The following is a 24,015-nucleotide window of genomic DNA, read 5'->3' as shown; positions in this document are numbered from 1 at the left end:
TCCCATTATGTTGCCTGGCAGATGCCTTCCAGTGACACCAACAAGATGAAAAGGACAAAAAGCCTTCCTTGGACTGTTGCTTCCTATTACTGTCATTGTTCTTCCTCCTGTTTGTGATGAATTTCCAGGGTGGCTGGGCCTTACCAGCTGCTTCTTCCTTGTCTGATCCACATTTCTACCCGGCTCTCTTCTTTTCTTCCTTTCCTCCCTAGCCCCTCTGTGAAACACCCACTAAAACCATCCATGACCTTCAGTCAGCAAATACATTGTCTTCTCAGCCTTCATCCAAACTCACACCAAGCAGCCTTTGACCCTGTAGGCCACATGATCTGTGTGTACTACACTGAGGCCCTACAATCAGGCCGCCTCAGGTTGAATCCCTGCTGCATGATGTTTAGTTTTGCTTTGCTTTGCTTTGCTTTTGTTAGCTGAATGGCTGTGGGCCAGTTATTCTGCCTCTTAGATTTCTATTTGCTTCTCCAAAACATAGGGACAATAACACTACTTACTTCACAGAAGAGGGAGTGGAATGGTGCACGTAAACACCTCACACAGTGCCTGCCAGGTTAACTATTAGCTTGGAGCCTCTCTGCATCACCTCAAGCCTCCTTGCCTCCTCCTGGCATTGGCTTCAAACAGCCATCTTGTTTGGAATTGGTCCTCTACACTTGACTTTCCCTCTGCCCAGAGGTTGCAGGTAATGAATTTTGTCTTGTATAGGCCTTAACAGTATCTGTGTCCATGTTTAGAACACAGATGAAGTTTTTCTCTTATTCCTCTGAGGTGCCATATCCTGACCTAGAAGGTAGGAACAACCTGAAGGATACAAGGAGGACCCCTGTAGATCCTGGCAGTACAAATCTAATAAATAATACTTATCTCCTTCCTGGAAGATCCATCCCAAATCCATGAGTCTGTCTGAGTTAGCAGCTGTGGGTCCATACCTGAGTCAATAATTTAAACCAGTTCCACCTTTAGAGATGGCGTGAGTGAGGCCAGGATCATCCAAAAGACACGGGCTGAGAATTTGCAAACACTGAAAGACTGCATGATTGGACAAACTTAGGAAAAAAACCTACATGCCACTCCCCCAACCAAGTACTCCTCGGGTCTCCTACAGTTACTCTGAAATAAATTATTCCCTTTCTTTATCTTTTCCCATGTTTTCCTTCTCTGTGTCCCCTACCCAGCTCTCAGCTCTCTGCTCTAAGAGGAACCACTTTTCAAGGGCCTTTCAAGGGTCTGTAGTGTCAAAGAAAACACATCTCAAAAAAAAAAAAAAAATCCTTTACTCCTGGGCCTGTCAGCACTCCTCAGGGCTTCTTCCTCCTATGGTCCTTTCCTATTTGTTTCTGCTTTAAACTCAGCTCTCTACAAGGACCATGCACCCTCAGAGGCCCTCGTTGGCTGACTCATTGGACTTTCAGAAGAACTTGGGGGAAGTGTCTCTGAAGGGAACCTTATTCATCTGAATTTTGGGCCTGGAGTTCTGTCTATAAGACATCCCTATTCAGTACATCTTTCTGGAAGTATAGAGCACTCGGTAGATGTCATTTACTACCCACACACACACAATTGGACTTAGCTTCGTCTCTCCAAGAATTGTCTTCTGACTCCCCATACTAGGAATTATTCTGAGATAATTCTTCCCCAGCTTTGAAACACAATACCTTGGAACACAAAAGTATTGTTACCCAGTGGCTCTTTGCCTTGTGGATCTTTGTTTCTGTCTAGGACCTGCCACAAGGTTGGACAGGGAAGAGACACCTCCCTCATCTGAACTATGTAGGCCATGCTGCCCATGTGTCCTAGCCCCTCTTTCTTCCTGTATTCATTCCCCACTTTAACCTTGGGTTGGATCTAGCTTGAAACCTTGATTTCATCTACTAGTATCTCCCTTGAGACCCTGACCTTGTCTGTCTCCTATGTCTGTGCTCCAAATAATGTCCCAGTGGTGAGGAACAGGAGAGAGAGCATTGAGACCTTCTTTGCTCAAGATGTTCTGAATCTTTGTGCTCCCACTGGGCAGAGCCTGGGAGTGTCCATCTTGGCTGTTCCTGGTGGATGTTACCATAGGCATCCACTATGGGAAATTGAGCCTGGATTGGCTGCTGTGTCTTTGAGGGACTCAATCTCACTTAGCTTCCTTTTATCAGGGGCAAGGTGAATAATTTCCTTTAAAGCCCCAAATACTATCGGAATAGTACTTCTCCTGAGAACCAGACACTGAATGAGACCCAGCTCTGTGACTATGGTCACCTTTTCAGTCCACAGCTGGAAGACTCAAGGCCAACTAAACCAGCTCTGCTACCACTCAAGACCCACTTCCTACCCTGGTATATTTTCTGTGATCTCAATTTTTTTATTATTATTATTATTATTCATATCTAACTAATTTACTACATGCATTTCCTGTGAGCTGTCTCAAATTCTCCATGGAACAACATGGGGAATACATTATTATTTAAAATAAAATAAACAAAGTGTCAGTGTGGGGGGGGTTAGTCTGAAAATTCCTTAAGGGCAAAGACCATGTCTATTTATATAGCACCTGGCACAGTGTCAAATTAAAGCTTAACAAATGAATTTAGATGAATAGAGGGAAGAAACTGCATGAACTCTCTGTCTCCATCCTCCAACACCCTCTTTGCTAGAGGCTGTGTCCTCATGCTGACCATAGATTCTCATGCTGCTTCTGACCACTCAGGTTGGCCTGCCAATCCCACATGTCCCCATACTTGTTATAACCTACCTGCTCCTTGCACATGCTGAATTCACAACTGCTACTTGTCATTCCCAGACAAGGCCACACCCATGCCTGGCTCAGAGCTTCACCCCTAAACAACTCACCTAGCCTCTCACACACTGCCCTGACCCAGCAGGCTTGCTCAAGGCTGGGCAGCCACACATTTCCTAGGAAAGGCCACCAGCAGAGGAGTTTGAGGTTCCTGTCCCCACATGTGCCTTGGCCCTGTGGGGGCCTCAGCCAGGCAGGGACCTGGCAGAGGGAGGGAGAGGATAAGCTGCCTTCAAAACTCCAGATGCAGCAGTTAAAAAGAGGACAGAGGCAATGATCCTTCAAATTGCCACATCTGTATAATCTGCCTTTTATTTTCTGCTTCATGAAGTTTTATTTCCTATTATTTATTCACCTCCCCGCCCTCCCCTTCCCCCACCTCTACTCCTCCTTAGCAGTCGACATGCTCAGATGGATCCTCAGCCTTGGCCTGGGTCTGGCCACCCCCACCCCACAAAGCCCCTCCCTGGCTGGCTGCTGAGAGAAGGCACCTGCTCCCCCTCCTCTAAGTCCTTTGCTCTCTCACCCAGGGCCTCTGGGGGCTGCAACTCTCCAAATCCTTATGTTCTAGCTTTTAAGTAACCTCCCTCCATCTTCCAAGTAGAGTCCTGATAAAGCACATGTGAGAGGAGTGGGCAATCATGGAGGCAGGGCTTGTCTTCAGGCCCTATCACTGTCACCATCCTCCGGAGTCCTGAAACTCACTGCTAGGTGATATCTCCACTCCATATTCTACTCACCACACACACTTTTTCTCCTTTGCTGAGCTTGTCATCTCTAGCTCCCCACTGGTTCTCCTAATCTCACTGTATTCTCTCCAGTGATATGGGCCTGTGGCCAGGGAAGATGAGGGACGGTGTACCAGTAAAATGATGCAGGAAGGGACATCCATCTTGTGTTGTGTTGTTTACAACCTGTGATGGTCCTTCTCCCATTTCCTTACCCAGGTTCAAGAACGAAGAAGAAAGTCTAAGTGGGCTCAGTCTAAGGGCCTAAGTGCCAGCTTTTCCCATGAGCTAGAGTTAGGACAAGACCAAAAAGGATGGTTAGAATGGCCAGGTGGGCATTTGGGAAATGACGATGACATCGTTTTATTTTTCTAATACTAAGGATTGAGCTCAGAAGTCCTATGTGGTAGGCAAGCATTCTTCCACTAAGCTACACATCCTTAGCCAAGGAGCTTCCCTGCTCCCTCTCTGGGTCATCTGCAGAGGCAAGCTTACAGGCACTGCCCCTGGTGGCCAGCAGAAGGAGGCAGTCAGTTTCCCAGAGGCCTGAAGCAGCTGAGAGGCTTTCAACTATATGTATTCCTTGTGGTTTTCATTACTTTCCTGTTTGGCTCTATGATTGTGTAAAATTCCCATTTCTAAACACTAGGATTTTTGTTCTTTTTGGAGTATATGTGTGATAATTCCTATTTGGTTTATCTTGGGGTTTTTGTTTTGTTTGTTTTGTTATTGTTTCTCATGTGTTTGCCAAAGGAAATTGCTCCATTGCAGGTGATTCATGGAAGACTTCTAAATGAGTGGACTGATGAGTTAACAAGAGTGGAAGCAGAATCTTCACGTTCCTGCTTCGATAGATTATGTCAAGCCAGGGTTCCCTAGCTTCTGCCCCATCCCAGCATCCTTTAGAAGTCTGGCTGTAGTTACACAAATTAAGCCCAAGTCTGGGTAGGTGGGGCACCAGAAGCCATCCCAAACAAAAGCCACATTCCAAATATGGATGTGTTGCCACACATATAACCAGGAGGTAGAGGCAGGAAGATCAAGAGGTCAAGGTCATTGTAAGCTATACAACAAGTTCAAGGAACAGAGACCATGTCTCAAAAAGTAAAGAACAAAACAAACACCCAGACATAGAAATACAATATTTATTTGATGGATAGAAAACTATTTGCAAATTTAGAAGAGGCTTGCCCAAGAAGGTCAGGTTTTACCAACTCTACTGCAATCCCATCAAAGGCTCAAGGAAAACACCACTCTGAGGGAAGTCAGAAGGAACTGAGAAAGAATGCCAGCCAGAGGGGACAGAAGCCAGCCACCCTCTAAACTCTGTGCCTGGGTTCATTTAGCAAAGTCTTTTCACCAAAGGAAACTAGGTAAAGACCATCTTGAAACAATAGCTAACAAGTTCTCATGACACCCAGAAATAAGACAAAGGAGACTGTAGTCCCCTTATCAGCCAGAGGCAATTCAGGGTAGAAACTGTCTCACTGTTACAGTAAACACCTCCTGACCTTCTCTCCCAGAGACAGAAGGCCAGACCTGCGCTCCTCACCCCCACTTCCCACCCTCCTATCTCAGTTCCCTTTCTGATTCTGTTCTGCCCTGGTGGAAAGCAGGTTTACTTTCTGATCAAGCTCATTCATTTTATGGACAATTTCTTTTCCTCCCTCAGCAAGTAAGTCTTCTGGGTTCTCTCACCTCCCCAGGGACACGAGTGTCAGAGGAACTAATGCTGCCCACAGCTGGGAACCTCCCTGCTCTGGGCCGGCAGGAACACTGTTAGGACAGAGGCTAAAAGGGATGGGGCAGAGCCACCTTAGTGGTGGAAAGATACAGGGCTCTAGGATGTGAGCTTCCTGTCCATGCTCCTAGTGGGGCCTGGAACTGTCAGTGACATTTGTGATCAGGATCTTGGCCTCTATTGAAAAAGTAAGTAAATAGACAAAACCAAAAATGCTGTATTTCTGAATGAACAACTTTCTCATTAGTTCCTGGAGTTTTAGGAGAAGGTGTGTGTGTGTGTGTGTGTGTGTGTGTGTGTGTGCAAGCACTCCTGAAACTAGGTGGTAAGGTGTGTCTTAGTTGAGGAGAGGATGCCCTAGGGAGGATTTGAAAATGGCAGGGCTGTGGGAAGGACACCCTTGGCAGGGGATCAGGGTCCCTAGACTGGGTGGGGAGAGCCATGCCTGGGGGAGGTGCCCTGCTTCTGGGAGGATCTGCTAGTTATGGGAAGGTGCCCTGGCGTGGGGTGGGAGGACAGTGGCCTTAACTGAGGAAAGGTGGCCTGGCTCTGGGGAGAAGTCCATTGGAGAGGAAATTGTGGAAGAAAAGGAGGGAGCAGGGGATCTCAGAGAGGGGAGAGGGTGGGAAGGGAGGCTTGATGAGGGGGCGGGTGTTGGCTTCATGCTGTTACTAGTTTGATTTATCCCTAATGAGTTCTCAGCACATGGCTGCTCCCGGCTCACTCCAGGGGCCAACTCAGCCTCCTGTGGGCCAAGCCCACCCCGACTTCGCAGCAACAGCGGCTGCTCGCTCAGAAAAGAGCCAATTTCCACGCTGCATAGTCCGCTTCACTCAAGGGAAATCACATTTCCCTGGGAGAGCCGCAGGCAGTGCTTCACTCCCCAGCCTGGCCCATTGCCACAGGGCACAGATGTGGAGGAGCTCCCACTCCTCCTCCCCTGGGCCTCCTCCCTGAGTGTCTGAACCCTGCACCCCAAATCTTCCAAAGCTGCTGCATGGCCTGGTGGCTCAAGAGGAGAAGGAGGTTGCCCAGGGAAAGCTGCCCGAGAAAGGGGAGCTGCCTGCGTCCTCCAGAGAACACCAGGCACCTGAACTCTGTTTTTGGAGAGGTTACTGGTGGTGAGGTAACGAATAGTGCCTGTGCACACATGCTATGAGTCTGCCCAGAGCCCCAGGGACAAGGCAGTACCCATTCCAGGGTCTGTGTTGCAGAGGGCCCCAGAGAGCCAAAGCAATGAGGGAGAGGGAGGAGAAGGCCTCCTTGCCTGAGCCTATACAAGACCTCCAAGCTGTTCTCAAACATGAATCTACACCACTAAAGATGCCAAGCTCCTTCACAAAGAGGAAAGGAATGACTGCTTGGAACTCAGCAGAAGAGAAACAACAAAAAAAGTAGAAAGATGAAGAGAGAGAAAAGGCCGTTGTGGGAGGGAGGGGCTTTCCCCAGAGTCGCTTGGGCTCATAATTACCTCACAAAGTAATTATGAAGGAGTAATCAGCTCCCCACAGAGGGAATGCTTTCTGATTCTAAAGGGTAGGTATCTGGGAGAACTTGGGACCAAGAGCAGAAGGGAATTATTGAACAGCCTGACACAGCCACGCCTCAGCAGATCCCATAATGCCTTCTGCCTCTGCCTTGGCCTTTTATCCAGAGCTACTGCTGAGTAGCCATAACTGACCCAGTAACCTCTATCCCTCCCCATGAAGAGAAGGGCATGTGAGGTCTCTCTGAAGCATGGCCACACCCATACTCACACAGCCTTAAAACTGAGTGACTATTAGGCCTCTACTAAGGGATTCAGTACTGCTTTCAACAATTTTATGAATTAGATGATGACCTCGTTAAATTAGCTCTTGGTCTCAGTTTCTCCAAGTGCAAAAAGGGACCATTGTTCAGAATGAGAAACATTAGAGAATGTGAACAAATGAAAGCAGACCTTTGTGTATGTGGGGGCTACTGTAAGGCTCAAGGAGGGCTGAGATTGAGGAGGACCAGAAACACTGTCCACAGCCCCATCTGACAGGCCAATGGTGAGGCACAAGCTCACTGAGAGTGGACACCGAGATCTTCAGTCCTTCTTCCTGTGCCCATTCCCAAGGGAATTATCTCAAGGGGCAATTACAGTAAACTCTGGAGAAAGATATTTGGGGAAAAGTAAGGCACCAGACAGAGGGGGCAGATGGGAACGAGGAAACCTTGTTGAGTCTATCACTCTATTTTATTTCAGCATTTGTGGACTATGGTCACTGAGCATTATTCCTTGAGCTTTAAGTTGAATATGTGCCTTGCACACAGTAGGTCAGTTACTATTTTGCAGTAACAACTTGTGGCAAGAATTCTGGAGAAATTAGTGAAGGTAGGGAAAGGGGTCTTACAGACAGCCTAGGGAAAGAGGGGAAGGGGGAGCTTACAGACAGCCTAGGGGAAGAGGGGAAGGGGGAGCTTACAGACAGCCTAGGGAAAGAGGGGAAGGGGGAGCTTACAGACAGCCTAGGGAAAGAGGGGAAGGGGGAACTTACAGACAGCCTAGGGAAAGAGGGGAAGGGGGAGCTTACAGACAGCCTAGGGAAAGAGGGGAAAGGGCAGGACATACAGACAGCCTAGGGAGACAGGGAAAGCAATGTAGGGAAGGGAGAAGGGTACCTCACATACAGTCTAGGAAAAGTGAGGAAGAAGGGGGCATACAGACAACCTAGGGAAGGTAGGGAAATGGGGGCTTACAGACAGCCTAGGAAAGGTGGGGAAAGGGGGGATTGAAGACAGCCTAAGTAAGGTAGGGAAAGAAGAGCTTTACATACAGCCTGGGAAGGTGGGGAAAGGTAGACTTACAGACAGCCCAAGGGCAGGCCTTGGAGGGACAAATCAAAACGTCTTCTCTTCCCCAACCACCTTCCTAGCTTAGAGTTTGGCAGCCCTGCCTGTGTACCTGGGGCCCACTCTTCCTCCAGCAAGAAACCTAGTCATTGCTCGTTTTACCATCTTGGGCTTGCTGTAAGCTCCTGGTGACCTGGCACTCTGCTAAAAGTTACTGGGAAGCAGGGAAGATTGAGGATGGGGGGAACAGGTAATGGACAGGAAATGCTGCCTTTAAAGCTGAAGTCTCTTTACCAGGGCAGTGGAAATGGTTGTTTCAAGTGCCATGGAAAAGAGTGAGGTAGGTTCTCAGGGCAAATACCTCATCCTAAGTCCTCCTGATAACAAAGGTTATTCCTCCATAGTCCACAGAAACCAGGGCCCTCAACTCCCCCTGAAGAGTGAACTAGTCCTCTCAACTTGTAGTCACCCACAGATGTTTCCCTCACATACCCCCGATGTGAGCATGGCCTTCTAGCTCAGCCTCAGAACCACTTCCCAACCTTTCTTCTTTGTGTCCTCATATGCCACAACCAGCCTTCACCCAGAACCACCCTAAGTGCTGAGGTACTTTGATTAGTCTCACTCACACAATATACATCAGAATGCTTTCTGAACCCCAAAGGGGTCTCTAGTTTGACCTTTGATAGAGTATTAGAATAGATCTTGGCAAGTACCTGCTGATGCTGGCTTATACCACACAATTTCCCACTCTGCACTTAGTTTTCTGCAGTGACTAGCCGAGCTCAGAAAAGGGAAGTTAAGCTTTGCATCAAACAATTATGTCAGATCCCTCTGGTCATTTGGGACATGAGCGTGACTGTCAGAGGCACATAGTGTTTCTGAAGGAGTCTTGTTTATAAATGCAAGGATCACTCTGTAGGAACACCATGAATCTCAAAGTGATTCTCAGTTGTTGATTGCCTTAGGGTGGTCATGAATCCAGTGGTTCAGAGCCATGAAAAGCTTCAGTAAGCTAGGCTCCAGATTCCTACTTCCAAGCTTACAGACAGGAAATTCCTGTTTTAAAAAGATGAGCCTCATTCCAGATACCCATGAACAATGGGGACAGGATTTTTTCGTGGGAAGTTTCTCCTCATGACACAATTAGGCCCATCCCACACTTGCCCGTTGCATGTTCCTGAAACCTCCTTTGGGGTAGACCTGAAGAGGTAACAGCTTTAGCTCTCAATGTCTAGCCTCCCAAGCATGGAGGATACAGTAAGCACCTTGAATAGAGTATTGGAGTGACAAATTCTCCCTTTCACCAAACTTGACCTAACTATCTTCCCAGGTATCCTGCCCCTCTTTCCATCTGGGTCCAGCTGAGGGGAGGGTTCACATAGATGGAAACAGCTCCCCTCCTATGTGGAGAGCAAAAGAAAAGAAAGCATTGGTAGCAAGCTCCCTGCCCAATCCTTGCTTGTATCTAGGACCCTCCAGTATTCCTGAAGAGGGAGGGTCCTGTGGTGTTTGAAAGTGCTGGATTTAGAATAAGATCTAGTTGAATCCATGGCTTCCCACTTTTACCACATCATCCCATGTCTTCCAAAGCTCAGTTTTCTCATATGTAAAATTGGGCTGACCTGAACTTGTCTTCCTCAATGGCCCCCACAATGTGCCTGACACGAAAGAGAAGTCTGTCTTCTTGCTCCTTCAGCACCATGAAGAGCAAAACTGCTATTTATGTGGGAGCCCCACCCCTGGTAGTTATTTGTGGATCTTCTCCAACTCACAACCCAACTCCGGATTTCAGATAATACCAACTGCATATGGAGAGTATGACTGGCATGGCCCTGTGACACACATTTACCTTATGCTACCATGGACTTATCGGATCAACCTAAAACTAGGAATAACTGGTTTACCCAGCACTGGACATCTAAGGGCAAGGAGAGACTAAGGGCAAGGAGAGACTACTAAGCCAGGATATCTAAAATGTCCCTTCTAATCTCTATCTTCAAAGTGAGTGTGTTAGTCACTTGGTTCTATGCTTATAGGAGTCCATCCCCAACATGCCCCAAAACCTGAGACCAAGAGTAATGGTTTATTGAGTCATGTGGTAATGATGGGTTGTTAAAAAAAGGGGGGAGGGGTCAAGGAGAAAAGCCCACATAGTAGGGAGACAATTCAGAGGCCAAAGTCTGGGGGATGGAAAGAAGGAAGCTTGACCCAAACAGAGCTTCATTTACGGTATTTACAGTGAGATTGGGGGGGGGGAAGCTGAGGAGCCAGGAATCTTGTTGCTAGCCTCTTCGGTGGCTGTGTGGGCTGAAGCTGCAGAAAGCACACTTGAGTTGGCAGGGCTGTTGAGAAGAGGACGTGGTCCCAGCTGCAGCTGTCATGTCTTGCTGTGCTCCGTGTAGAGCCTCACTGCCCTTCCCAGAGGACAGGTTCATGCTGCCAAAGGGATGACCCACTGGATGAGAGGCTAGAGGGTGCTTGTAGGCTCACAGCAACAGGGAAGGGAAGGTCAGCTGACAGCCCCAGAAAGTTGCTGCCCAGCAGGTGGTAGAGGCTAACCGTGGTAACAACTCCTGGAATGGTTGATAGGTAGAGCCTTGGCCCTGGACTAGGACTGTGGGCCAGAGGACTTGCTTACAGTCCATAATTGTTGAAGTTGTACTGATGAAGATCACACAGGCGGCCCTTGCACACCCTCAGACACGTCTGCCTCTAAGTTCTTTGTGAACCCTTTTTCTCTCCTTTGGTGGGTACCAGCCTGGGTATAAGCCTCCTCTAATTTTGTCTCTTTTTGAAATGGGATGGTTCTTGTTTCCTGGAACTCCTGTCACTCACAAAAGGAATCTTGAAGGACAGTTTGGCCTTCTCCAAGGTCATCCTGACTTTCATGGTTCATTTAATTGACCACACAGGGAGTGCTGGAATTGTGGTTATTTTTCATGTAATAAATAAAGATTCCTTTGTGTGACTCTCTGGGGCCTGTCTCAGGCCAAGTCCTCCTGTTGCCTGGCTGTTCCCACTGTCCCCATGACAACTACAGATGGTCAAAGGCTGTGGCAGAGGTGGGTGGTGCACTTGGCCTTGTTGTAGAGCTGTAATAATATGGGGAACCTGGACATTAAAACAACAACATCCTGGTCAGAGGGGAAGTTATGCTGTAGCGTTCCTCTACATCTGCTGACCTTTAAGACAGCACACGTTAATCATTTACCCCCAGCCCATCTGATCCTCAAAGATTAACTCCTCTCCCGCCTTTCCTCCTCTGGCTTCACCTTTGAGTTTCTAGCCTGAAAATGATGGCTTCCTGTCCCCTACTCATAACCGCTTTGACCTTCAACACTCTTGCTTCAAGGAGTAGGCAACAGAGAACAGTTATATGTGAAACCTCAAAACTGAACACAGTGGGAGCCACTGGGATGCTTGCTAACCTTGCCTAAATAATGGCAGGTCAGAACATCATCTTCTGAACACCCAAAAGAATTGTACTCCTGGCCAGCCCAAGATGTTTTAGGCTTGAGGGACTCCCACCAAACTCACCAGGAAAGTCCATTTAACCCCAGCAATTTCATTGTCTTTGCCCTTTCTAGCTAAACTTGGAGTTAAACACATCTGTCTGGGAAATGAATGTATCTGGCTAAAACAGCACAAGTAATTCCCCTCATTTCTAAGATATAGGACAATAGGAAAAGGGATTTTAGGAAATGGGTGGTCCAGCCAGTTTGCCAACATGTCTGTGAAACTGGACATCTTTGAGACCACTGCTTCTCTCTGGTTCAGGTTTGATCTGACAATTGATAGGGCAACCACTTGGGAAGATTCTGGAAGAATTTCATAAGGTCTTTGTGGACTTATTTTCCTCAAAATCTTCCCTAAACAGTTCATGGACACAGAGCAGGGGTGGAAAAGCAGTCTGAAAGCTTACTGCGACTCACTTTCCAGATATCCACCCTGAATACTAGTCACTTCTCAAGCCAAATATGAGGAACTGGATGGAACAAAGTTTGGTGGTGACTCATGACTATTCTCAACATATTTAGATGACTAATGAACAAGATGGCATCTTGGCCTCAGCTCCCAGGAAGGAGAGCAGCAGGCGATGTGCAGAGAACTGAATCGTGTCTCCTGGCAGGATTATAAGCCCCTGCGGGCAGGACAGCCTCCCTCCGGCTTTGCCTGAGTGTAACTTTGCCCTTCTCTACCCTTGCTCTTCAAGGCTTGATTCTTAAATTTTACACAAAATGTTAACAAATATGGCTGTGGAAAGGAGAGATACAAAAGCCGAAGAATGTTTGGCCTTCTGTTCTCTCCCCTAAACCCACCAGATACTGTGATCTGCTGATTACTTTTTCTATGACAAACAATTGCCATTTCTCTAGACATTCCATCTAAACTGGAGCCAGCCAACTCTTTGGTCTGGCTTCTTTCTTCACCCCAACCCTCCCCTGCCCATCAAAGGGCCTTACAGCCCCAGGAACTTACTCAGCAGGCTGGAGTTGGGAAAGCGCCAGGCTTCGCTGTAGGAGGAGTACGGAGTGTGGCTATAGGCATTGCCAGAATATTCACTTCCTGTTGGAACACACAGGCAAGAGACCTGTGAGGTTCATGATACCAGTATGGGGATTGGGACAGGGAGACAGGTCTGTAGGGCTGGCAGGGAGTAAGGTTTTACTGGACAAGGCAAGTAAAACCTTAACAGGGATAGTGGCACTGAGGAGGTCCCCAAGTATGGGTCACTTTGGGTAGTTCCTTCATATACCCCCCAAATCCCTGGGAGGTAGATGTCATATTCTCCATTTTCCAGATGAATAAAGTGAGACTTCAGAAACCCACACAAGTTGAAAATCTGATGTAGTGTGGAAATTGCCAAAACTCTAGGAGTCAGATTCAAATTCGATTTTCTCGGCTACCTGGACTTTGTACAGAAGTGACTTTTCAGAGGAGCCCATGGCAGGAAGAGGAGGCTTGTGATCAAAGAGGAAATCTGTTCTCAGAAGAACTGTGCCCTTGCTTTAGGTAAATTCAGTGCATGAATTTACACAAGGTATGTCAGGCTACCTCTTTCTGTGAGCTGATCCTTAGTTTTCCCAAAAGAATTGTCAAAGAATTTACTGAAGAATTCCTTTATACAACAGCGATGAAGTAGAAGTTGAGCTGACTACTACGCCTATCATTTGTTGTGTAATTTAGAGCTTGCAAAGCATGTTTCTGCAAATCATGCCCTCTACATCTCTCCCAACCATCCTATGAAGTGGTCTCCCACACCACCAATTTGCAAAATGGGAAACTCAAGTGAAGCCTGAGTAAGTGATTTGTCTCCACTTACACTGTTGACCAATGATGGTGCATGACCTTAACCTTAGAACTCATGATCATAAATTCCAGGTAATTCCTTCAAACATTTACCAGATGACTTCATTTACAGATACAGCCAGATTCTAGGTAAATTAATATTCAAAAGTATGTTTACACAGTCTTCTACCAACTGTGATTGTGATGCTAAGTCCTTTCTATGATTTTTTTTTCGCCTCCTTCAGACTTTGGAGTGAAGGTTTAAAACTCCTCAGCTCTGCAATTCATGGTCTGAAGTCCAGTCTCCATCTTCTACTTCTAGGCTTGGATATAATCTGTCTCTGTGTCTCTCTGTATCTCTCTGTCTCTGTCTGTTTCTCTCTCTCTCCCTCCCCCTCTCTCCCTCTCTCTCTCTCCATGTGTGAGCCTCAGTGTTCTTGGCTATTAAATGGGGCAAACTCTTGTCCCTATCTCATGGGATTTTGGTGAGAATTAAATGAAATGGTATTACATGCTTAGAGTCATGCTCTTGATAAAAGCAGCATCAATAAAGGTTGGCTTCTCCTTATATTCTCCTGAAACAGGTGCTTTTAAAAAACTTCAGTAAATACTCAGATCAGTCACACAGTAAATCTTAAAGCATGGGCTGGACTTTAAGGCAGGAATCCCTATTGAGGAATGTTCATTCCATAGGAGGAATGGAAGCCGGAGAAGAGCCTTGGGAAGGTAAAGGTTGCTGAACCCTCTATGTGTCTAGGGGTTTCATACCAGGCAGCAAGCTCACAGTGTTTGGGTTAGGGACAGATCTGGAAGAAAATACATGTATAAGAAGAAAGGGGGTTGGGAAGGAGAGAAAAAAACTAAGAAATTATCTAATCTAACTATTTACTTATGAATGAAGAAACTTCTTATATTTTTGGTTGTGAGCCTAGCCTTTAATGGCTGAGCCATCTCTCCAGCCCAAATGAAGAAACTTCTATGCAGAAGTCCTCAAGGCTTTTTGCCAATGCCACAATGCTAAAGAGCCTCCTGGTTACCATGACCAGTGTTTGCTCCTATAGCCTACAGTGGGAAGTAAGCCTGTTTACTCTTGCTGTGCTCTCACTTCCCTGGTTTCAGCATTCCCTTGGAGGCCAATTCTATTCTAGCTTTACAGTGAGGGCTCCCATCCTGTGCTCTTACTCTGGCCTCCCAATGCTGAACATTGGCATCTCTAAAGGACAAGGAAAAGAGCTGAGGAATTCAGTGTGTGAGCCCTCCCTTTGAGTCACTCATTAATGCATTCACTCACTCGGCATTTAATTTATTTAATAGACACTACATGACTACCTCAGTCACTGGGAAGCTGGGATAGAGGTTGCATCTGGGTAGATGGTACATCTTGGAGTGTGGCATCTGTCTGCTCCCAGATCTGTCAACCTGTGTACAGCCACAGGTAATGAAATGTCACTGCCAGTTCCCCTTGCTCTTATATCAGATGCTACTAGCCTCTTTCTCTGCCTCAGGGTTTCTGCCCTCACTTCATAATCTATTCTAATCAGGCTAGTGCCAATCTACGCAAAGTGTCTTAGAATCGGATCTGATAATTCCAATGATAGCTTCAACAGCAGCAATTCCCTTGGCCTCCTAGTCCCTTACTTCCTTTGGAATCTGTGTCACTCAGTCACCTGAATTTCTTTGCAACTTGCCTGCTTTTTTCTACATACTCTCTTCTGGCCCCTTCTTTATCAGAACTCCAAATTATGTAGAAGAATCAACCCCAACTTCATTTTAAAGCCTATCTGAGATATAAAGCTTGGCATTTAGTTAACCCTCTCAACTCTGTTATGGCCTCTGAACTCTTGATTTCTACTACATCGCTTCTCCTGCTGCCCCACATGGATTCTCACCATCACTGATGATGTTTCCCAAGCCCAATCTATAGTTTTGCCTTTATTTCTCATCTCTATAGTCAGGTTTTGTTCCACTTATCATGAAAACATATTAAGTGCCTTTCCTATCCTTCAGGGCTACTTTCTTAGCTAAAGCAACTGTTGTCTCCTACAAAAAACCTACAGCAATGATCCCGTAACTTATCTCTGTGTCTACACTCTATTTCTCCAAGCATCTGAGTAGTGTTCTAAAACATGGCCTTACTGCCGCCCAGTTTTCCCCACACTGCAGTGCTCACTCTAATATCCACTACTCTTTACCATGCTTGCCTTCTTTACATATACTGTCATGCTAAATTAGCTTCTCCTGCCTCAGGGCCTTTGTACTTGGTCTTCTTTTGGGCTAGGGATGGTCAGCCTCAATTTATCACTTGGCTGACCACTTTGAAAATCTTTTCAGAAAGGTTTCCTGTATATTCAATCTAAAGTAGTTATCTCCTCTCCCTGTAGCTCTTCATTGCATCACCACATTTTATTGCCTTTGCATAGTTATCTTTATGTGATATTATGTTTATTCATTTATTGACCAACACTGCTTATTCTTGTCCATTGTGACAAACAGAGGGACATGCTTTGTGCATTTCTGCAGGCACAGTAGATATTTGTAGTATTTGTTAATTGAAAAGGGTTCAAGGTTGGCTAGAATATGGTTAATAGAAGTGTTAGCAATGAGAGAGTAGATGCTGGGAAGATGGCTGGAGAAGAGTAAAGTACAGATATACTAGAAGGAGGAAGAGGTATGCATGCTTGGATAGATAGGTGGATAAAAGGACTGATGGGTAGGAAATGCATGGAATGACTTATATGTATATATAAAGGCAGATGAATAAAATAAGCAGAAGGAAGGATAGAAAAAAGATAGTTGGACGAAAAGAGAAAATGAAAGGGTAGAAGAAAGCATGAATAGATGGAAAATGTCACAGATGTTAAATCAATAAATTTGTGTTTGAAAAGCATAGTCGCTTAGCTTCATCCCTGAGCACACCTTTTGGCTCTTGTAAACGTTGCTTTCCCTAACTGTAAAACTTGGATTCTACCAGTCTCCAAGATTTATTGTAAGGACTAAAGAAAAATAAAGTTATGCATATAAATGGCCAGGTATACAGAAATGTATAATAAATTACCACTTATTCCTTTACAAAACTGATTAAAGAATGTAGCTGACATGTCTTTTCAGAAGCCCTTATTATATGCTTTACATATATGCAGTAGATGCTAATGAAATGGAAAGAATCCCCACTCAGTCAACTGAGAGATCATAGGCAGTAGTAAGAGATGGATAGGATGTTATTTTTCTACAAAAGACATTCCTTCAGAAGTCATTTGCACAAAAGCACTCGTAGGAACCACGTGATTCATTTTAATGGCCTTGCATTTCCTGAAAACTAGTATATACAAAGCCATCGACTGTGTATGATGAGACCCTTCCCTTTTGCAATTTACTTAGTCTATGTGGTGGGTGTTGTGAGTGCTCATGTCTGTTTACATGTATGTGTGTGTACATGCATACACACACTGTAAATGTATGCTTGTGTGTGAAAAAGTACTTCTTCATAGCAAGGTGAGATCTTCCTCTAGCAATCCTTCCCCTGCCTTCCAGCCACATTCCAGGTCATATTCTGGCCCCAGGAACCCCTTGATCTGGTCCTGGCCCTAAGAATCATTCATAATTAAGAGAGAGAGAGAGAAAAAAAAGTCACGTCTTATGTTGCTTCCTTCTCCTCTAAGCAGCAGCAGGGAAAGTAGAGGGCTTGGGGGGGTGGGCAGAGGAAGCAGACTGGAACCTAGGATTTTGATTGAGAGACCCCATTATCCACACTCAAAAAAATAACTGAATCTTTTCCTTTTTTATCTTGACCAATCTCATTTCACGCTCCACAAGAGGGAGACAGGGAGGGAGAGAGGAAGCCTGGGCCAGGAGGGAGAGAGGAGTCAGTATTCTGTATTTTCAACGCTGCATTAAGCACATCGCCACGGTAACCAGGCAGCAACAAGTGCCAGCTCAGCAGGTTCCCAGGGAGCAAAGCCTCCACTCCTTGCTCCCTCCTCTCTCTCAGCCTAAGAGAACTCAGCCCACCTGCCTGTGCACAGGGTGCCCAGAGTGGGTGGGTGGCTGGCTGGCAAAGATTAACCCCTGCCAAGGGGAAGCAGGCTTGGTGGACTAGGGCCAAATCTTTAGGGTCAGAGCCAGGGAAGTTGGAAGAGGGTGGGTATTAGGGGTCACACATGGCCTGAGTTCAGAGCCCTTCCCTAAACTTTCATGCCCTTATTCCTTGGGCAGAGGAAATGGTTCTATTCTAACCACCTATCCATCCCTGAAGCTTTCCTACAGTGCTCCTAAAAGACTGGGACTTTCCCAAAGAAACTGTCATTGCCGTACTCATTTGTCCAGACCCTGAAATCCTGAGTCATCATTAGATCACGGTAGCAGACAGACATCAAATGGACTGTCAAACAAAATTCCAGGACAGTCCACTCATTCCAAATGAGTGTGAAGAAGGACTCTTATCTCATACTCTGTGGTATCCTCAAAGTAGTTAGAACCTGGGCCCTATTCAACACTGAGTGAGTGTGGAATGCAAAGGAATATGTATTTCATCATCATCATGTTCACTATCACCATCATCATCTTCACCATCATTATCATTCAAATTCAGGTTTTACTGGAGAGGTGAACTGAGATTCATCTGATTTGATGTAAACCACATGAAGCCAGGGGTTGGCTCATGTTTATCTCACACTGATTGCTGCATTCTCTTCCTCCTTGATGCAGTGGAAGAGGAGGAGGTAGGGAAGCTTGGTGTGAGCACAGGTCTGTCTACATGGAGATCTAGGGAGAAGAATACTAAGATGAGAGGCATCAAGGAGCTAAGATGGCAGTGGGGGTTTTCTCTAGGTGCTTATATGAAGGTTGACCCATCCTTTAGTTGAGCCATCCTTTAGCGTCCTTTCAGAAGCCTATGAATGGGACACAATCTATCTTTTGTCACCTATCATCTCCTTATTCCTTCAACACCTCCCTTTTGCAATGCTTATGCCCATTCCCTCAACCCTTACCTGCCACCATGCCTGCGATAGCAGAAGAGGCATAGCTTCCCTGTCCACTGGTGGGGATGTGAGGTGGGTATCCAGGCAGCGTGGGCCCCACCATCTCTCGACCTGGTAAAAGACACCAAAGAGTCATTAGTTGCTGTATAGGTGGCTCCCATTCTTACTGTCCCACCCTCCTGAGGCTCATCAAGTCTCTCCTCAGCCAGTACTGCTGAAACCATGGACATTCTCCAAGACTCCTTCCTCTTTCCTCTGAGCCCAGGTTCTTGTTTCCTCTGGAGGGTAGAGGCTCACTAAGCAAGGTGCTCTTGCAACTGTAGTCCTGCTTTGTTCTTCCTTCCCTAGTAGCTTTCTTTTCACAAATACTATTATATTGCTCCACAAAAATGTCCAGGTATTAGGTGCCAGGGTGGTGTCCTTAGTCTTTATCTCCCTGCCCAGCACAGTATCTTTCACAAATGGACTAAATAAATACACAAGAACAACGGACTCAGTGCATCACTTTCACCCAGCTTTCAAAGGAATAAAACAACTAGGCCTTGTGAAATAAAGTAGATGAGGATCCATCACTGTTCTTTTGGGGATATGAGGCAGACGTTGCTAATCAACCAGAGAGGAAGCTCCTACTGATTGGCCTGGACTTCCAGGTAGCTATAATTAATCAGAATAGTAACGACATGAAACATGTTGACTATTCCAACATAATAGGAAACACCACTAAGAGATTGCTAACTTCTACACGTGATCATAAATGGCATTCTTATCAACTATACTTCTTTAAAAATCGATTTTTAGTATGTTTCATCCTTGTTCTATCTCTGTTCATCTGTGATTTTTGTCATGCCTACATCCTAGTGACACCGAGGCATTCCTTTGACGTTCCATCTCCTTGGATCTGTCTTTCCTTCACACCAGGAAGTGAAAGCTCCCTTTTTGGGAGCCCTCGCCTGACCTGTTGATGTTCTCCCCACTTGCCCCTGCCCAATAACCAGAATCCTTTGACTGATTGCCTCTCATCACCCCTGTTCTGTGGGTCCAGACCAGAATCTACATATCCTGGTTTTCTGAGGTCTATCCGTATGATGACCACTGACTCAGAATATTTATTAACAATGGTCATCCCACTCTTAAAATGCTCCAATGTGAATAATGAATTATTTTGGCAAACTATTTCTTAGTGATGTTTGTAGAATTCCATCTCAGTGGTACTGACATTATTTACTGGTAGATTCTTTGTTGTGCAGCTATCCTGTACATTACAGGGTATTGAATGGAATCCTGGCCTCTACCAAACTGATTCCAGTACAATTTCCCACCCACTATGACAACTCAAAGTATCTCCAGACATTGCTGTATGTTCCCAATATGAAGGAATCAGGAGATAAAAATCATTCCTGGTAGAAAGACCACAGTGTTAGATGATAGCCATTTGGCCCTAGTACTTTCTGCCACCTTTCTAGGGTTGCCTGTGAGCCCTATCAACCAACTCACCAGACCTATCTTCTCTATGTCACAGATTGTTCCTTCTTCCACTAATGCCCTCCCAGATCTAAACCTCTTAAAGGGGTACCTTGTTAGTGATAACATATGGGAAAATGCATACAATGAAACCCTACAGATTTTCAGCCGCACAGATTTTCTTCATTCAAGAAGTACTTATTGAGAAAGTCCTAAGGGCTAAGTCATGTGGGGACTTAGCAGACAGAGAGACAGAGAGACAGACACAGAGAGAGAGGAGAAGAGAGCTTGGCAGTAAGTTGAGATGGACCTTAGACTAAGATGGGCTTTAGGGCCAACCCAGCAAACAACACCTATACATTCAAGTTCTGCCCTTTTTCCAGAGAAAAGGGGCTAAGAATCAAAGGGCTAGGAATACACATCCTGCTTTTATGGCTTCCTATTTGCCTATAGACCAGCCAAATAGGAGTTGTGTGGAATGTGGGTGGCTGTACACACACTAATCCTATAACTCCGAGGTTATCAGTATAATTTAATCTGTTGCCTCATGCTCTGGGTAGACTCTGGTTAGTGCAACTTTCACATACCAGAAATGAAATTCTTGCAGAAAAACACCCTGGCAGAAACAAGTTGTTAGTGTTTATTATTAAAAATAGCATTAGGATTTTTTGACACCAGAACACTAGGCTCAAACTGATCTGTCTTTATTCAGCATCTAGCTCTAGATGGTACTGGACTAAACACGTGGTTTCTGTTCACCTGACATAAGGGCAGAAGAACAAAGGAAAGACTGGAAATGTGTGGGGGAGGTGCAGTTGGGCATGGACTTTGGCATATTTAGAATAGGGAATAAACATTAGATTTGCCCAAAATGAACTTTGAGTTTCATATAAAGGAGTTGTCCCCTTGCGCCCCCTGTGTGAAGCACCTGGCTAAGCACTGGAAAGTGATGTGGGTCTATCCAGGAAGGGGAGCAGGGTGATGGGCAGCAGGGTAGTAGGAATGGAAGAGGGGTGGCTGACTCAGGCTTCATGCTTCTGCCTTTCTTCTTTCTTACCTATTGTGGGAGGGAGGGAAGAAGCAAGAAAGGGGGGAGAAGGAAGAGAGGAAGAGAGTTAGAGGAAAAAGAACTAGAGGGAGGGTAGGAGAGAGGAGGGGGGAGGGGAATGGGGAAGAGGGACAGACAGACAGAGATTTTAAAACTGAGACTAAATACTAGATCCAGGAAAGACTATGAACAAATTATTTAATTTCTCTGAACTACAATCTCCCTATCTGCCACACACGGATGTAATTCAGAGGAGAACCTGTGACTTGGACTCACCTTACTCTTGGCTGGCGGAGACAGGGGCTTCTTGGCATACTGTGGGGATGATTTTAAGGCAGGTTGCATGCTTCCCATGAATTAAAGTTTTGGCCCTCTGGCCATCTTCTTCCTAAAGCTAGTCTTGTTCCTTGGGCCCTTTCTGGCACTGTCCCTTGCCCTTCTGGCCATCTTCTGCCACCTGAACCTATAGCTTCTTCATCTCAGCTGTCTACTACACAACGTTCCTGGACACATACTTCAGGTCACAGTTTAACCCATGATCTCTCTCATTGGGGCCTCACCTCATGAATGCTAGTGCTTGCAAAAGAATTCACTGGTCTCTGTCCCTCTACTCAAGGATTTTAATCTTCATTTCTCTTCAGTTATCTAATTTTCTCCCAGTAAGAAAGATTTGAGAATCAATAGTCCAAACAGCTCACTGAAGACTTCCCCTAATAAAACCTGGCCCTCCTGGAAAGACAAATAAAATTTTTTCTAGGACACCAGCTTAACCAAACTGTGCCTTAAAAGATTGTCTTAACTGCTCCACAAAACTGTCTTTCATTTTTTATTCAAAAATATGTGTTTACTCGTGTATTTTATGTATATGGAGTTTTGTACATCCTTACACCATAAGAGGGAATCAGATCCTATGGGACTACAGTTATTGAAGGTTGTGAGTTACTATGTGGGAGCTAGGAATTGAACAGCAGTCAGTGCTTTTAATTGCTGAGTCATCCCTCTAACCCCTCTGCTTTAATGTCTTAAAAAACAAGATTTTGAAGTGTAGCTCAGTGGCAGAGCACCTGTATGGTTTGGATTTAATGCCCAGCACTAAAAAAAAAAGTCTTTCAGACATTCAAGAACTTTCAACAGTGTCAAGTGTGGTGGCATATGCCTTTAACTCCAACACTCAGGAGGCAGAGGCAAGCAGATCTCTGTGAGTTCCAGTCCAGCCTGATCGATAATGAGTTCCAGGACAGCCAGAGCTACATAGTAAGACCCTGTCTCAAAACAAAAAAACAACCAACCAAACAACAACAACAAAAAGAATCTTGAACAATCCAAGAAACAAAACAAAAGAAGCCACCAGCTGGAGGTGCTTCCTTCTGGTCAGACACACCCTCTTACCCATTCGCTTTCAAAGACTCTTCATAATAAATTTATCCTTGCTGTCTAATTCCAGATCCTTTGCATTCCAATAGACTTCCAGTGGGGGCCTCTTTTAAAAATGTTGACTTAGGCGTCAACATAGGTTGGCTGGCTACAAAGTGGAATTCTCTAGGAAAATTCTGGTACCACAGAATTCTTGGTCAATATTCTAATTAGAGGTAGAGAGCAGGAACAGAAAGCCATTAGCTAGAGGAAGGAATCTAGAGGGTAGAGGTGATTTGAGACTATTTCATTTGACCCCTTTGATGTCTGCCCTCTGTGTAACCCCTTTTCAATGCCTTATCTTGTTCTGATAGCAAGGAGAATTTATGGCAACCCAGAAATCTCTTTGGCAAGACTAAATATATTTTTTACAAAAGAATGGAGGAGGATACTGGGCTCCTTGATGATAAAAGACTAGCTGCAGCTTTCCCATCAGCTGAGCTGTAGTCAGCCTTACAAGAGCAAGAACAAGGATGTCCTTGATGTCACTGTCATGACTGGGGGATGGGAATCAACGGGAAAGGGATGGGGGTGTTCTAGGAATGGTAGGTAAGTCTCATTCTTTCTCAAGTCTCTAATGTTTCTGGCTGGCCAGAAAAAGAGCCAGGGCTCAGGGGAGTCATTCTGGAGACGGTACTCATAGAACCCTCAGGCTAAGAGGATCACTCAGTGCAGAAGTCTGTGAGGTAGGTAAAAATGTTTGAGCCGGTGACAGGGGCTTCTTAAGGCAAGAAGAAAAATGGAGGGGATTAGGGAGATCCATGCAGGATTGAGTTTAGCTAATTTCAGAATGAAAACTCCTTGACTCTTCCTTCTCCCCTCCCTTCCTGAAGCATATCTTGGGAGAGATTTGCTCTCTGCTCCTTTCTCCTTCTCTTAAGATTTACCTCATTCCTGGGTGGATAGGTTACAGTTCTCAGGCTCTTAAGCTCATTTCTAACATTCCTCCACCCTACCATGTTCTCTCAACCCCATGAGGGCTCAGCCAAGGGACAGGTATTTAGGTCAGGCCAGGCCTTAGGTGGGAAGTCTCTGAGGAGGTCTGCACTGATCCCCTGCTAAGCATTAGCACTCATCTACGTTGTCCTTAAGGTGAAGATCTGGGCTTGCCTCTCCAAACTACAGTCTTCACTTGTTTCTTGTTCTTAAATACATGGACTCCCAGATCCCATAAGCCTGGTCACTCTTAGGGCCTTTGCCTCTATACTGAATTTTTCACATTGTGGCCAGCCATTCAAGGAGTGGGGCATCACCTGGCAGAGGATGAACTAAACTACATCTTTGGTTACCTAATGGCTTGGTGACCACCTGGGATCTGTTGTCAGGTGCTTTAGTCCATGGACTGGATGACCTCCTAGTCCTGCAGCTGACTTAGACAGTGGGCATGTCCATTAAATAGCAGACAGCAGAATCTGGAAGCATCAGTCCTGATCATGTGTTTACAGGGATACTTCCAACGCTAGAAAGGTGAAAGGATGGGAGAGAATGTGGGCTATAAAGTGAGGAAGTTCACCCTGGGCTGTTCCAACTATAATATATATCATAGCTCGTGTCTGTGATGACTTCTCTATACTTACTGTTTGTCCTCTCTCAGCCAAGTCTGCAGCTCAAACAATAATGGAAGAATTGCTCTGAATCACGTGCCCTTACCCTCAGCCACATCGTTTACCTGCTTCCTGGCCTCCTATTCCCATGAGATAGACACGTGTGCCCTGTTGTGCAACCTGCATGCTCCCACA

General features: G+C 45.6%; 2 protein-coding genes across 6 annotated transcripts in view; one reads left to right on the top strand and one right to left on the bottom strand.

The window, feature by feature from the left end:
• Nucleotides 1-24,015, top strand: part of Psd4 (pleckstrin and Sec7 domain containing 4) — a 74,749-nt gene that overhangs the window by 33,905 nt on the left and 16,829 nt on the right. The gene's annotated exons all lie outside the window — the stretch shown is intronic.
• Pax8 (paired box 8) overlaps nt 10,149-24,015 on the bottom strand; it is a 56,861-nt gene continuing 42,994 nt past the window's right edge. For all 5 annotated transcript variants that reach the window (XM_021662739.2, XM_060389676.1, XM_060389675.1 and 2 more), the window contains 3 exons: nt 18,364-18,465; nt 12,566-12,652; nt 10,149-11,197 (listed from right to left, as the gene is read on the bottom strand). In XM_021662739.2, coding sequence (XP_021518414.1) covers nt 11,121-11,197; nt 12,566-12,652; nt 18,364-18,465 — 266 coding nt within the window. In that variant the 3' untranslated portion in view covers nt 10,149-11,120. The remainder of the gene's footprint in view (nt 11,198-12,565; nt 12,653-18,363; nt 18,466-24,015) is intronic.

Source organism: Meriones unguiculatus, chromosome 8, assembly GCF_030254825.1.
Source record: "Meriones unguiculatus strain TT.TT164.6M chromosome 8, Bangor_MerUng_6.1, whole genome shotgun sequence".
Classification (NCBI taxonomy): Eukaryota; Metazoa; Chordata; class Mammalia; order Rodentia; family Muridae; genus Meriones; species Meriones unguiculatus.
The sequence above is the reverse complement of the archived record's forward strand: the minus strand, read 5'-3'. Positions and strand labels throughout refer to the sequence as shown.